The sequence below is a fragment of the Trachymyrmex cornetzi genome, unplaced genomic scaffold, assembly GCF_001594075.2.
Source record: "Trachymyrmex cornetzi isolate Tcor2-1 unplaced genomic scaffold, Tcor1.1 scaffold270, whole genome shotgun sequence".
NCBI lineage: Eukaryota > Metazoa > Arthropoda > Insecta > Hymenoptera > Formicidae > Trachymyrmex > Trachymyrmex cornetzi.
In genome coordinates, this window is record NW_017297377.1 from 668,059 (window position 1) to 684,648 (window position 16,590).

General features: G+C 31.6%; 2 protein-coding genes across 2 annotated transcripts in view; one reads left to right on the forward strand and one right to left on the reverse strand.

Annotated features, from left to right (window-relative positions):
- LOC108761886 (probable multidrug resistance-associated protein lethal(2)03659) overlaps window positions 1–16,590 on the reverse strand; it is a 74,228-nt gene that overhangs the window by 14,798 nt on the left and 42,840 nt on the right. The gene's annotated exons all lie outside the window — the stretch shown is intronic.
- Window positions 650–11,033, forward strand: LOC108761851 (odorant receptor Or2-like). The gene is made up of 9 exons (XM_018508611.1): window positions 650–709; window positions 2,415–2,525; window positions 2,879–3,034; window positions 7,049–7,502; window positions 7,784–8,087; window positions 8,515–8,614; window positions 10,435–10,554; window positions 10,691–10,846; window positions 10,983–11,033. The coding sequence occupies exons 1-9, from the start codon at window positions 650–652 to the stop codon at window positions 11,031–11,033; spliced, it is 1,512 nt and encodes a 503-aa protein (XP_018364113.1).

Below are 16,590 nucleotides of genomic sequence, written 5' to 3' on the forward strand. Positions count from 1 at the left end.
GTATCGCGTGAATTTATATGAAATCACTAATGTTATTATCTGTGTGATTTATACAGGGTGTCCTAAAATAATCGCCAAATATTTCATGGGCAAATAGAGCAAGTTAAACTAAATCGAAAAGTTCTCTTCCATTTTGCAATTTTCGCAATAGTTAACGAGATATTAATTACTAAAAATTATAGAAAATTGAACTTCAATAATTTTTTACTCAAATACTATCACCTTTACAGAAAAGCTGCAAGAGAAAATTGTTTATTTTCTTCTCATAGAAACTTTAAGAAGTTTTTCAGAAATTTTTTTTTCAGAATTTTTTAATACATATTTTCTCATGTTGGTAAAAATAAGAAAATGCGGTAATAAAAAGTTGATAAAAAATTCTGAAAAAATTCTTAGAGCTCTATGGAAAGAAAATAAACAATTTTTTCTTTTGCAGTTTTTTTCTGTAAAGTTGATAGTAAGTAAATTGAGTAAAAAATTATTGAAGACCAATTTTCGACAATTTTTAGTAATTGATGTTTTGTTAACTATTGCGAAAATTGCAAAATGGTAGAGGATTTTTCGACTCAGTTTAGTCCGCTCTACCTGCTCATGAAATATTTGACGATTATTTTGAGAGACTCTGTATATGTGAGAGTGAATGAACACGAATATGGCGCTGCTCAGCGCTGTCTTCAAACATAGAGGTAAAATCGACAGTCTATTTCTAGAAGTCTGTGATTGTAGCTTTTATAATGTGATAAACAAAAAATGTAAATGGATAATTTCACTAATTCCAGGTAGCAAGCTGTCGTTATTTCGACGTCGATGTTCGACGATCGCGAGGAATTTCTAACAATAAATATTAATAAAAATAAATCCGAAATTGCAAAAATTTATAAATACCTTTGTGTTATAGTTTCGTGAGTCATTCATAGTCCGTACTTCAAAAGGAATACTCGGCGTGATTGATTCCTGAGTAATGCGCGCAGGTCCTGCAAAGGACTAATTTATATATGTATGTTTACATTATGAGGTGACGTCTCGCGGTAAAGAGTGTCGTGATCATGCGTCAACATCATGATCGAGCATCGTTCTAGAATTTCAGAAGACCTAATTAATAAAATGATCGTGCTTTCAAATGCAGATTTGTAGTAATATTAAGGGAGGACATTTGCAAGCCTCCTTTGTGATTATTCGCGCTCAAACTCGATCGAAATCGCATCATCAAGTGAGTTCTTAATTATCGCAGTTTTTCTGTATAAGTTTTCGCGTATCGTATTCTCACGATTATTATCTACCTTATATAACGATTGATTCAGTTAACAAATTTATTATTGGTTTTATAGTGCGAACACTGACATTCGCTAATTAATCTTTTTTCCCAAGTAAAACAACAAGTCATTACGATATCACAATAATGTCAAAATGACTATTAAAATGATCATTAAAAGTCATTTTTCAATCATTTTCGAATCATTTTAATGTTATTTTGACGTTATTGTGACTTGTTGTTCTCCTTGGGTTTTATAACAATTTAGAGTTTCGCAATAATTAATTGATTATTATGTATCAAAACCTATTTTGAAAGAATTATGATCTTCCATCGCAAATCTTTAAGTATTTTTATACTTGGAGCGACGTTCTATATAAGATACTTTAGTTTTATAAAAATTACATCGTCACAATTAAATGTTAACAATCTAATTGTCTCACATAAGCGTGGAGCGTTGGCCATTTGGAATATGCACGCGGTGAACACGTAAACGCCACCTGTGAATAGAGTTTTCGCGTTTACAGTACGAGCTCACGTCGTGTTACTACAAAAATGTGGTGCGTCCTTTCCGCTATCGTGATGGATGGCGTGTCAGCTGTTTAAATAGTTCAAAAAGCATTTAATCATACATCATTAATTCTGAATTCATTTTGAGATACAAAAAGGATTCTTTTTCTGAAAATTTTTTTAAATTCTTTTTGCATTTGAAAATAAACTAAGAGTTGATGACATACTGAATTCTTTTTAATTTTTTTTAACTCTCTGTGTTATTTGGGTAATATTTACTTCGTCTCAGAAACCGTATAGATTCATCATAAGAATAACTAATTAATGACGTCAAATGGACGATACCTTGCTACCGTCAATAACACGAAAAAAATGACGTATTTTTGACGTCGACTTATGACGTTATGTACCTGTGACAAATCCACGTCATTTTTACGATGTTTGGACGTCATTTTAAACGTCACATTCGTCATAAGAATGACTAATTAATGACGTTAAATAGACGACACCTTGCTACCTGGGATAACTTATAATTATAGTGCAGAATCCTTTAAAATTTGAGTATTTTAAGTAATATACATGCACAATATTTCTTATAAATTAATTATTGTTCATATTGATATCTAATTAATGAACGGTTAAAATCATATTTTAGACATCGGCATATGGCGATGCAACTACTGTCCTAGCTTTTGCATTATATGTATCTTGCGTAATTAGTACAATTCTTGGTTATTGCTATATAGGGGAGTGCCTCATCACTGAGGTAATTACATAAAGTAGGATAATTAATTTACCTATCTGGATATAAAAAATATGTGATTAATCTATTTATACCTAAGCCAAAATGTCTGCAAATTTGTCCATTTTAATCTCATTTTGAAATGACTCTACTTAATTAGAGTACTAATTACTTGAATTATATGTTAAAAATCTTAAATAAATTAACTATAAATTATTTCCTAGAAAACACAAATCAGACAGAGTCCAAATTTGGGACATACAGCATCTTATAAGACATCTAAAAGTAACTTACAAGTCATTTTATGTCCTGATTTTGGACTTTGTGTAATTTGAATTACCTTTGTAAAATATATTAACATTGCTTGTTTTATTCAGAGCACAGCATTACGTGAAGCATTTTACAATTCCGATTGGTACAATAATTCTCCATCAACATCAAAGCTAATCAACATTTGCATAGTTCGATCTGAGAAACCATTAATGTTGACTGCCGGTAAATTCTGCGTATTATCATTGAGCACGTTTACGAGTGTAAGTCTATGAATTATATGTTTAAGGGGATCCTAAAGCCTCCTATTTTACCACGTAAGCACGTATAATTTTTGTATAAAAAATACTTTTTTCTCTTTCACCGATTTAAAAATCCTTTTCCAGAATTAAAGTATACGCATTAATACGTGTCTGGAAAGTGGAGTCTATGCCGAGAACGATAAAAAATTTCAAAATTGATATATTTTTTACCATTTTTTAGTGTAACGTGGCGTCTTAGGCCCAGTTCCACAACTCACGGTTAACTTTTAACCGAAGTTCAATTTGTTTCTCGAATTGGAAAGAGACAATGAATAAGTTAAACCTCGGTTAAGAGTTAACCGTGAGTTGTGGAACTGGGCCTTAGCTGTCAAGTCATGACAACATTTGCTTGATATGAAAGCTTTGCAACCTGTACGCACAAAATAGTGGTTTCCAAACACGTAGTTTACACGAACAAACAACGTTGAGTTCTTAGAATTAGACTTAGACGCTTTATCGCGACGAATTTGTTATATGAAAATTGACACGTGTACGTGTGACTATGTGTATCATAGGTGCGTGAGATATTACTGTACTAGTAGAAAAAGACATGTCGATGTGCGACGCGCATGAGCTTTACTTTAGGACCTTCTTAAATTGTATATTTTTCATTGTCTTGTTAATGCATATACTTCTTAGAGCATATTTTATTTACAGATTGTAAAAACATCGATGGCGTATGTATCTGTGTTACGCCAGTCTATATAAAAGTATTTTAGTGTTTAAAGTATTTTATCAAAATTTGTTTACAAAACAAAAATATATGATTATATTAACAATTAAATTATTATAATTTATATTAATTATAATTATATATAATAATTTATATTAACTGTTATATAATATGTCATAATTTATAAACTTAGTGCTAATTATCCATACCTATATTGTTTCAATAATATAACAAACAAAATATTCGTTAAAGTTCATAATATATTGATATTTGAAATTTATACACAATACTTACATCACACAGTAATAATCATATTTGAAATTTAGATTAACAGACCTATTTTTTATTATAACAAAATTTTAATTATATAGAATAAAAAGCAATAAAAGCAGTAATAATAAAAGAATTCAAATCCCGGAAAAAAATTTTTTATGCATGAATATGTATAAATATATATAAACATACATAAACACGCATAAATATTCATAAATATGTATAATTATATATGAAATATGTCCATACAACCTTCTTTCTTTCGTAAAATTACTTTTTAGTGTAATAGAAATAATAATACAATAGTAATGTGAAAACATAAAAAATAATTAAAGGGATAATTTTCGCACTATTCATTTTAGAAAAAAATAAGTTTGGAAAAATATAAAAAAAATTGCTCATACATAATTATACATGATTTTATATATAATTATATATAAATAATTTTTTTACGTTTCTTCAAACTTGATTTTTTCTAAAACAAAATTATAATTATTTATAACGTTTTCACGTTACTATTATTATTTCTATTACACTAAAAAGAAATTTTATAAAAAAAAAGGATGTATGGACATATTTCATATATAATTATACATGTTTATATAAATATTTATGTATGTTTATACATATTTATACATATTTATACATATTTATGTATGAAAAATTTTTTACCGGGTATTACAACAATATAAATATCATATTTATATTGATGGGTTAGACGTATTTCTAAATGCACGTGGATATGCAGGTTTAACAAATCTTAATAAACCAGCTAATGCTAAATATACATAGAAAATTCGTATTGTATGTCGAATATTCCGGTAAAGTGAAAGAATCGACAGAGTCACAGAATATACAAATGTCGATGAAATGATATGAATCATCTAGGAGAGAATATAAGGAGCGCATCATTTTTTGCTTGTAAAGTAAGTCTCAAAATTGAGCTCAAAGATGAAAGTGTGAAGTGTGTTCTTTAAATAAAAATTTAAAAAAAATTAATGAAAAAAAAATGCTAACAAAAAAGGGAGTACGGAAAAACTACATAGATTGAGACAAAATTTTAGAAATTCTTAATTTTTCCTAGATATTTGTATTAGGATGTAGAGTGAGGATTGTTTGTTTTAGAAATTCTTAATTTTTCATAGATATTCGTAGTGGGACATTCAATATCGTTGTTTTAAGACAAAGGATTTCTTGGTTTTTCAAACAAACGCCACTTTACGTTCCACTACAATAAATATCTATGAAAAACTAAGAATTTCTAAAATCTTGTCTTAATCTATATATATAGTTTTTCGTACAATTTTTGCGCCAGGATTCTCATTTTGTAACATATACATCAGAGCCTTTCAAATGGTCACGTGATCGTAATCCCACCAAGATTTCAACGGTAAGCAGGCCCCTCTCAATTTTACTCCAACGCTACCTTCCAGTCTTCCCGCCACACGCGTTTAGAGCCGTCGTAAGCAAATATGCAAATATAACTCTTAGGATTAATAGAGATCCCAAATGAAAATAAAATAAGTCATAAATATGGCTTCTTTTGATTTTGTCTCTTTCTCGATATACGTGTCTATCTTTCGGTGAAATCGCACTTGATCGTTATACGAAATAATACGTCGCGTCGCCGCGCCGGTGCACGAATAGAGGAGAAACATTGGACCCATAATGGGGTACAATCACGAGCGGGCGAGAGACAAAGGGATTAAGAGCTCGCGGTGCCCGATTTGGAAGGCTTTGATATATACATATATATAGTATATTTAAATATCTTATACAGTTAAATGTAATTGCTGTAATTAATACCTGATTTTTTTATAGGTTATAATGAATTTTTACATATATTAGCATGTATATTTTAAACGTGGAAAAGGAATTTTTATTCTATGAAACTACTACGAAGAAACTGGACCGTAATAAAAACGTCAAAAACGCTAGTTTTATAAACAATACAGACAGCTCCACAGCATGCACTTAATAGTTTATGCAATTAATATAAATTTATTATAATGAATTGAATATTCAAACTTTTTAGAATTATTTTAATGTTCATTAAAAGAGTATTTTTAATACATATATTATGTTTTCTTGAGAACTAAGTAGTTTATCTATAACTATTTAAAAAGTATTATATTTTAAATTTGCGAGACATTTTGTATAACAAATTTTGTATATGAAATGTCTAAATATCAGGTTTAATTTTTATAATAAATAATGTTAAATATACTTATTGTTTCATATATATATGTATATGCCTACACTTCAAACTTTTTATTATATTTAATATAGTTCCAAAAATACGAAATATTATATGAGTATATAAATCCCAAAAATCATAATAAAATGATAAAACAAAAATAATTATATAACTTATGGTTATTTTTCTGGAAATTTAAATTATATTTATAATTTAGATCCTTAATTTAGATTTATATTCGTAAGTAAAATACATTTCATTGTTTATACCTCAAAATCATATTAAAAAAAATATCCGTGTATTTAAATAATAATCTAAAATGCACAGATTCTTTCCATTTTTTATCATGACGGAAAAATTAGTGTATCAAGATTGCGATTAGAGTTACACTGCACAATATTCGAAAAGCTGAACTTTTCGTACACACAGTCTACAAAAAACTGACAACTTTTGTTTGTAATCGCGCATAGATGAAGAACCAATCATGTTCAATTTTACTTTGGATTAAAAGCACTGGTGGATTCAGTAACACACTTATATGTAATTCATACGGTAATTTTGGGCGCAGTTATTACATGTCTCGTAATCCGCAGGCTTCTATCTCTTCAGATTCTATAGACAACTCTAAGTACGAAAACAGAGATTACTTGGACTCTTACGTTCATATATTCAGTACAGTTTCATGCGAGCTCTCGAGGAAAGAACAACGTAACGCACGATGCAGGTGACGAGTTGCGGATTTTTTTTACTGTTACAAAACGCCGTGTGAAGAATTATATGTTATTACATTATTTAACGATTAATTACAAAGACTTTTTAATATTTCTTTCAGGATCAAAAAGACTTAGATCGTGCAGCCAAGGTGTTATCCTGGAACAAACGGCTAATGTCGACGCTGGGACTTTGGCCTTTCCAATCCAACGATCTTATCTTCACCATTAATTTTGGCTACTTTACTTTGCTCTTGATTCTGGAATATTTGGAATTCTTTCTTTACATCGATGATCTTGAACTCGTAATCATGAATCTGACAGAGAACGTGGCATTTTTACAGATATTTGTGCGAATAAGTACGCTAAGGTTATACAATGATGAAATCGGTGAGGTCATAACGGAGGCCATGAAGGATTTTGATGAGACAAATTATAAAACCGCCGAGGAGATTAAGACATTCGTCACTTACTACGCTAAGTCGAGACTCTTTTTTAAGCTGATAGTGGTGTTTGTCACAATAACGGTTTCGTTATACTGTTTGACTCCGATTCTTATTATTCTCGGAAATGGAGGTGAGTTGCTTTTTTGAATAGCTTGATCCCAACGTATTTAGAAGAATTATGTGAAATATGTGAAACAAATAAAGTCTCGTTAACCGGCAGTTCCGCATTTTTATTATCACTTGATTTTACAGAACGAGTTTTCATATTTTATGATGAATATTTTTTTTATCTTCAAGTTTTCAAAATCTACATATCTCCTTGAGTTTGAAAAAAGTGCCAAAGGTAGAAATTTTATTTAAAACGATTTTTTTAAATACCAGTATTAACGTCAGAGTTGAACGTTTTCTCAGGACTACCCGAAATAGTGACCAACGAAAATGTGACTCAAATAATTTACCTATTGCCTTATCGCTTTCATGTGTTCTACGCGATTGAAAATATACGTACATACACGATTACATACGTCTGGCAAATAATGTTTGCCTTCGTCAGTGCTTCTGGACACACCGCTGACTGTATTATGGTTACCCTCGTCTATCACATTTGCGGTCAGATGTCGGTTCTTGCTTTACGCATTAACAATATAGATACTGAAGTCTGTGATTGTGGGCCTGAGATGCAACATGTGATGCTCATGCATGTACGATTATTACGGTAAGCTCATGCATATAACGCGGAAGCTTTAGTTGAAAACATGTAATGTCAAAAGCTCTTCTTCAGTTTCACATTTCAGTTAAAACTAAACAAATTTAAGCTTTTTTGCTTTTTGCCTAAAATAAAGATTTTTGTTAGATAAATTCTTTATTTTTTCTATTCTTTATTGACAAGGGAAACACAACTAAGTGTCCTCCTTCAATTTTAATAAGCTTTGTATATAAAAGAATGTATATAATAAAAGTGTCTTTTATTTTTATCTATATATTAACATATCCAAAACTTATTATACGTAAAATCGGAGGGGATATTTTGTTATATTTTCTTGTTAGAGCGTTTACATAAATAATTGAAATTTGGAATAAACTTCTGTTAATAGCAACTTTTATTTAAATAAATTACATTGATATAACTTGGACTTTTACAGAATGGGAAAGATAATAGGAAAAGTATTTAGTGCTACTTTGCTAGTACATCTTTTAGGAGCTACTTCTCTCGTAAGCATCCTCGGTTATCAAATGTTATCGGTAAGTCAATATTGTAATGATGATCACATAAACGTAATATTTGATACATTTATGTTTTTAAAAACAATTGTGATATAAGAAAATAACATAAATTTTTGATTTGACATACATATATTTGGGTGTCACAACATTCGCGACTCAAAATAGTATAGCAAGAATGTTCTCGTAAAATTAAGTAAAAAGTAATCATAAATTTTTATTTTAAGTAATTTTTGTCCTCATGTCCATGATCAATCAAACGTGCGGTAGTTTAGTGTTCGTCGATGAGCACACCCAAAAAAAAGTGTTTTCGATTCAAAAAAAGTTTCTTTGCTACACTGTTAAAGAAAAAATTTCTTTGACTTGAAAATCATTTCTCTGATTTGAACACCATTTTTTAAAATCAAATAAAAAATTTATTTAAATAAAAGAAGTTACATTGAAATAAAAATTAGGTACAATTGCAGAAAAAGGGAGCAACCTCGGATGAACTGGACCTTGATATATATTATCAAGGTCATAACTCTGAATGATCTCCAATAGGTTCAACCATCGCTCATCATTCATTAAAAAGTTATTAATAAAAAAGTTTGAAAAATTATGTCTTTTGTCTACCATATAAAACAGAAATTTTCTGTTTTGAAATATATTTTCCAATTTCCCACGGGAAGCAACTCTCACCCCACGTACCACCCTACTTAGGGGCGCGTGATTTCTACGCGAAGCGACTCCCTCTCACCTCCCCCCTTGCTACGGGGTGCACGACTTTTCATATGAAGGAAAGTTCCACCCTATTGCCAAGTTGCTTCGTCTAGAAAGTCGTTCGCACCTTGGCAGGGGGAAAAGTAAGCGGAGGAGTTGCTTCACGTGGAAGTTTTGCGCCCCTAAGCAGGCGGGGAGAGGTAGGGTAAGAGTCGCTTCGTGTCAAAAGTCATTACGTAAACAAGGAAGGGTATAGTTTTTAGTATTATACATATATAACAGAAATAAAACGTATTTTTTCAAACTTTTTTTGTTAATAACTTTTTAATAAATGACTAGTAACGGCTAAAACCTGTTGAAGGTCACTCGGGATGATGACCTTGATAACATATATCAAAGTTAAGGTCATCGGTTGCTCCTCTTTTCTGCAGTTTTATCAAAAATTGTTTCTGTAATCGTACAGTAAAGAAACCTTTCTGTGAGTGCTGACAGTGCGTTCACTAAAGGCTACATAGAAGTCGTGGAGTGTTAAATCGTAGGAAATTGCTTGATCACAATCAAATATAAGGAGAATACTCGATTAGGATTAATTTCTTACAATTTGAGACCTTACGATTGTCTGCGGCTTCTATGTTAAGTCTTAACACTTACAGATGGGCTATTTAAACGTAGTCTGTAATATTGGCCATATTATTATTAAACCTTTGTATCTCAGAAATTACTGTTAAAATTAAAACATAGAAATAATGTTTTTTATTTAATTTTACGCAAATTTTCTTATTATAATATTTTAAGTAGCGAATTTTGAGGCATGCTGTGTATATAATATACGTGTGTTTGTGTATATATATATATATATATATATATATAAATAAATTTGCATATCACTACTTTAATTAGAATAATATTATGCAAAAGAAATCAGTTCTTAGCAATGATAACACTGTTCTTAGTAAGACAATGTATTTAAAATTTTTACATATATGTATATTTTTATGGTATGTTACAGTATTCAAAAGCTCTAACATATAAAAAGTGAATTAAGAATTTTTAAAAAATATTATTGATTAAGTGTTTTCATTATTATGTTAATTAGAATTTATTATTAATCATTTTAATTTTCAATTTTATGTGAGTAGAGTCTTTCTAAGGGTGAGACAGGAGTTGCTCCACTTTTAGTGAAATTCTTTTTATTCATATTCTTAGTCCTGCTTGTACTTTATGCTCATTGTCTTGTCGGCGAGAACCTTTTGACAGAGGTAATGTTTTATGGAAATATAAGATGGAAATTAAATAAGAGCTACATATAATATGCGTATACATAATAAAATTTATGTTCGATATCTATGCACAATTTTTTATTGTTTTTTTCATAATGTAATAATTTTTTCACAGAGTGCTAAAGTGGGTGAAGCGTTTTATAATTGCCGTTGGTATGATATGTCGAAGAATAATGCGCGAATGCTAGTACTATGCATGGCAAGATCGCAGAAACCGCTCTGCCTAATAGCTGGAAAATTTACCATGTTTTGTCTCAGGACTTTAACTGACGTAAGCTGATGATTTATATGCATTTACAAAATTTCTAAAGTAAAAAGACTTCGCTTAGCTTTAGACATATGAAATATATCGTCGCTGTTAATATAATAATACGAAAACATGGTTCAAAAATAAATTGTTTCAACAGGTTTTGAAAACATCCATGGGGTATTTATCAGTATTACGTTCCCTTTTATAACGTCATTGAAAAAGAATAATGTTTGGAAGCGTGTACAAAGATAATTTATAAATTGAACATGCTCAAATAAATGTATAATTTATAATAAAGAGTGAAAAGAGAGAAAAAAGCATTATTGTTATCTATAAATTGTTTTTAATATTTTTTTTTATGTAATGTTTTTATTTTTAATATTGTTTTTTTTATAAAAGATATATTTATTTTAAAACAAATTTTATACATTAAAATAAGTTCCTTACTTAAAATATCGTTTGCTGTTATATGTAAAACTTTATATGTAAAATTTTTTACATAAATTGCACAATTAATATTCTTTAATTTTGATTTATTAATATTATAACTTTTAAAAAGTTCGCTTAATTTGGTATCATTTTACATAATCTCAAACCATCTCTGATATATTTTTGCTGTTATTATTACTGTTATGTATCTTAGCTAAATATGCGTTCAGAGGTTATCATCCAAGATGGTTTGCAATCAAGAAACTTCATTAACAAGTCGATCATAATTATCAAGTTATTTAAAGTAAAGCAATTAGTAAACATTAATCATTGGTTAGGTTAAACTCGACAAACAATCATAGAAATATTGTAAAATTGCAAAAATTTTTTGTTCTTCACAATATGAATATTTTGCTGCACCGTGCCAGTCTTACCTTTAAATACTGCAGATGCACTTGTCTGCTAACGTGCGAATCCACAAAGAGGGGATCGTCTAGCAGGTAAGTATCTTTATAGATCGCTTGCGCTAGGTTGATTTTGACAAGGCTGGCTTTCACTCAAATTTATCTCTTTTTCATTCTCACAGTCGTAATAAAGATACGAAGTCTATGTCCGATTTTATTTGACAGACTCTGATCACTTCGTCGTAACATATGACTTGTTCTCCGGTTGTACAGAGTATTTTGCTTTACTGAAGGTATAAAGGAGATCTATATGTTGGCTGTCATTAATTCAACCATAAAAATTGACGATTTTATTCAACAAGGACAATTCGTAGCCACAGACTACTCTTAGGCCCAGTTCCACAATTCACGATTAACTCTTAACCGAGGTTCAACTTATTCATTGTCTCTTTCCAATTCTTGAATTGGAAAGAGATGAGAAACAAATTGAACTTCGGTTAAGAGTTAACCGTGAGTTGTGGAACTGGGCCTTATTCGACCACTCCTCTTGATCAACATTGCCTCGTTGATTCATTGTCAGTTTAGTCCGTTCTATCTACACACGAGCGCTTTGTCAAAACTTATCGAACACCCTGTATAGTAGTAAATAGATAATTGTTGAGATTAGCCTTCTCATCTCCGATGTTGATAAAATTAGGCTCATTTGACGCGTTTTTGTACGAAATAAACGAATCTGACAAAAAAATTTTCTATCCTGTGGACCGAGATATTAACCGTTAAAGTTGATGACTTTATGTTAGGAAATCTGTCACATTGATGGCATCACTGAAATATAATACTACTGAAACAAGCGCGGCCCTATCCGAATTGCCTTGTTAAGAGTGATCCGAGGGAAAATATTCCAAATGATATCTTTATCCTCTTCTAATCTATATTCAGCTATAATTGCGCGTGTGCAGTAGACGATTTACACATACGCAATTATAGCTAAGTATAGGTTAGAAAAATCTGAAGACACGGTAGTGGCTCGGTGTTAAGACATGGCATGACACTGCCATGCTAAAGGTTCCACTTGAAACCTTTGTCGAATGGCGAATTTTCGTTTTTTAAGCGCCAGCGTTCGTTCCAGTAATATTATATATTATATTTCAGACAAATATTACATCAATAATCGAGTAATTATATTAAATAATGGAATTAATATATGGGATTATTAATCAATTACATCGCGTTACTAAATGTATAAGCACTGAAATATAATAACTACTGGAACGCGCGCGGACCCTCGCCGCCATTGTTAGCAGTGATCCGAGAGAGAGCATTTCAAGTGGTATCTTTGTACTTTTCGAAGTTATACTGCGCATATGTAGTAAATAGTAGTGGGGCTTGTACAGTCTAGGGAAAAGTTAAAATTAATAATATACGTAGCATGCCAAATGTCAAATGTATGTTGAATTTCAATTATTATTGAAAAACGCCACTGGAAAATGCCAGTGAAAAACGCTAATGAAAACCGCCAATGAAAAACGCTATATTAATATGACACTTATCACTCACAAGAGCCGATTCAGCACATAACCTAATCTGTATGAAATAAACTTTTGACAATATTGTACCAAAAAAGGACAAGGATACCACTTGAAATCCTCTTTGTCGGACACGAAACTACCGCCAGCGCGTGTTCCAGTAGGTATTATATTTCAGTGTGTATAAGTTATGTTGGATTGGTATAATGTGATTTAATACATCAACTAAACACAAGACTATCAATTATTATGGTCAAAGTTAGGTATTTAAAGTAATATGTATTTTAATATGTATTTTTAAATACAATTATCTCAGAACTATGATTGTGCGCCAATTATTTTTGGACTTGTGTAACTCGACTTAATCTGAGATGCTAATAAAAATTTCCCAAAATTAAGGCGATCTGCTACATTAGGAGACCGAAAAAATGGTGATTCTTCGAAATTTTTTTTTAAAAAAAAGGCTAATATTTATCGTTTTAAAACTTTTTGCACGTTTTAATATAACTGCTATAGAGTACGTACAAATTTTGTACGTATTAATAATTTATAATTATATTAATTTTAATAATTTATAATTAAGTTACATATTAATAATTTATAATTAAGGTGCAGTGGTGCGTTCCACTTAACGTTTGCAACGTTCGCGAGCATCATTTCAGTCTTATTGTTTTCGAATATTAAACAAGGATGCAATGATGCTTAGCAGAGAAAATCAAGGGAGAATGGAATGGATTCAGCCGAAAGCCACCATTTTCAGTTCACGTTGGCGTGAGTAGAAGATATGATAGGAGCGTGATGGAACATACGATGCTGCACACACTAGTATTGCACCGCACTAATATTGTGTGTACGTACATATATGTACATATACACACACATGCACATTTTCGAAAGTGCAAAATAAATGGCGGAACCAATCAGAGAAGAGAACACTCTCCGTTTAACTCTCCCATGATGGAAGGATAACATGGTGTGTGCAGTTGGGCACTGTCTCTTTTTAAATCTCTGCCCTCTCTGTCCATAAGGACAATAATCTGGACTGTTCATAAGTTTCAAGGGTCACCAATTGTGAACTGCGAAACATGGGGCAGTATTCATAGTCCGTTCTTATTTTAAAACCATTTTAAATAATGTCTTAAGATGTCATAAGTCAATCCGAGGACTGTATTAAACTCTTAAGACATTATATTTAATAGCGTTTTCTCTTGGCTCTACTATCGCCCCACTAGTGCATTATATGCACTCAGACAGTGTATCGTATTTCCATGGCTGGTGGTAAGCGAACTCATTCGGTGTACCGTGTTACCGTGGCTACGATATAGTACAAATTTTGTGCACGAAGTGGGATTTTCCTACACCATCTCAAAGGGGCGGTGTAAAGCCAGTGTGACATTTAAAATTTGAAAATGGAAGTCAAACGGAAATAGGATTTTAGAGCAATAATGATGTAGTGTACATCATGGTGTGCACCACTCTAGTGTAGTGTAGCTGAGTGTAGCGCAACTGGTACGATGCACCCAGTGTATCCCAAGAGAAAACATTATAAGACAGTTTTAAAATCAAAACGGACTATGAATATCGTCCCATGTTTAGCGTATCAGAGTTGGTAGTTTCCTCCTTATGAACAGTCCATAGACAGAGAGGGCAGAGATTTAGAAAGAGGCACTGTCCAACTGCACACACCTTGTTATTCCTTCCACCATACAACTCTGCCTTGATTCTGATGCTCGCGAGCATTGCGAACGTTAAAAGTAGGATCCCAGTAACACCTCAGTATCCCTTAAAATTTGACTATTTTAAGTAATATACTTAAATGTTATAGTATGATTAATGACAAAGGCAAATGTTAATTATAAGAAGATCCCGCTCATCTCAAATTGTGAAAATATACATTGCATCGATGCGTGTTTGCGTAAAAATAAGATTTGACCAGAAAAAAGTGTCGCTCTGTTCCGCAAACCGAGATATTAATCATTAAAGTCGACGAAAATTCGGATTAGGAAACCTGTCACAGCAGTGGTTTACTGCTTTAAAAACAAATTCACTGCTTTTAAAATACAAATTCACTACTTAGCACAGAATTTATGTTTTTAAAGCATAGTAAACCACTATTATGACAGATTTTCTAACCCGAATAGTCGTCGACTTTAAGAATTGATATCTCGGTTCGCGGAGCGAACTTTTTTCTTGTCAAATCTTTATTTTTACGCGAAAACGCATCGATTCAGTATATTTTTATCAAAATTTGGGCTCTTCATAACATTTATCTTTGTCACTAATCATGCTACAACCCAGCGCCCTCCGATTCAATGTAGTTTCCATATTGAAAAGGTGACCCCAAAGTGTCGCCGAAAAATATGATCCAACAGATGGCTTAGTAGTCTTCTTGCGTGTAATGTAACTGAGATAACCTCAATGCGACAACAATGCATCGCATATCCTCACGATGCAAGAAGATTACTAGAGACATCTAGTGGACGGCGACAACTTAGGAACACTTTCTTATATCAAGTCGAAGAGGCCTGCTATAATCTATCAATCAAGTGAATCCAAGGTGGCGGATAAGAATACCTACATGTCTAGCAGTGTTGCCAACCCTTTGTTCTAACTTCACCCCAGATTGAATTTGAAATCCCCCCAAATCCCCCTAAATCTTAATTTTTGTAGAAGCACAAATCGCCAAAAAGTAAATAATGATAACTATGTAATTATTTTTTTTTAAATAAACCATATTTTACAATTTTATATGTTATTTATTTCCATAGTCTCGTAAAACAGGTTGATTTCGTGACAATCGTTCTGATTTTTATGATCGTACATAGATACATTAAATTTTTTTATCATTGCCTCCGTTGGCTTAAAATTAACGCATGATATATTATCAATCTTTAGATAGTATCTGACCATCAGTATTATCGCACCCATGATTCTTTGCTGAGATTGGACTATTCCTTTAAAACTAAAAGTATAAATCAATCAGCGCGACGAATTATAAAACGGTTGCAAAACTGCTGAGTCTGCTGAACGCAGCCAATGATTGATGAACATTTATTCCCCCCCAAAAAACCCCTAGCATTTTTGTACCCCCTAAAATTCCCCTCGCAGCTTAAAAACCCCCTAAATTTGGGGGGAAAACCCCCAAGTTGGCAACACTGGTGTCTAGTGCTTTACAGCTCCCCCTTGCCAAGGGGCGTACAACTTTCCACGCGAAACGAGTTTCACCCCACCTCTGTCCCTACCAAGGGGCGCACGACTTTTCACGCGAAGCTACCTTTTTTTAATTTTTAAATTATACAAAACCTAAAGATAAGATCTTCATAAACAATCATTATACAGGGTGGGGAAAAAGTATGGAAGCAAACAATTATTTCCGAAACTATTCATTTTTCGACAAAATGTCTTA

Coding starts and splice junctions, on each gene's coding strand:
- LOC108761851 (XM_018508611.1), top strand. CDS start 650: ATGGCGCTGCTCAGCGCTGTCTTCAAACATAGAGGTAAAATCGACAGT. Junction 3,035..7,048: donor CATTGAGCACGTTTACGAGT/GTAAGTCTATGA, acceptor TATTTCTTTCAG/GATCAAAAAGACTTAGATCG. Junction 7,503..7,783: donor TATTATTCTCGGAAATGGAG/GTGAGTTGCTTT, acceptor ACGTTTTCTCAG/GACTACCCGAAATAGTGACC.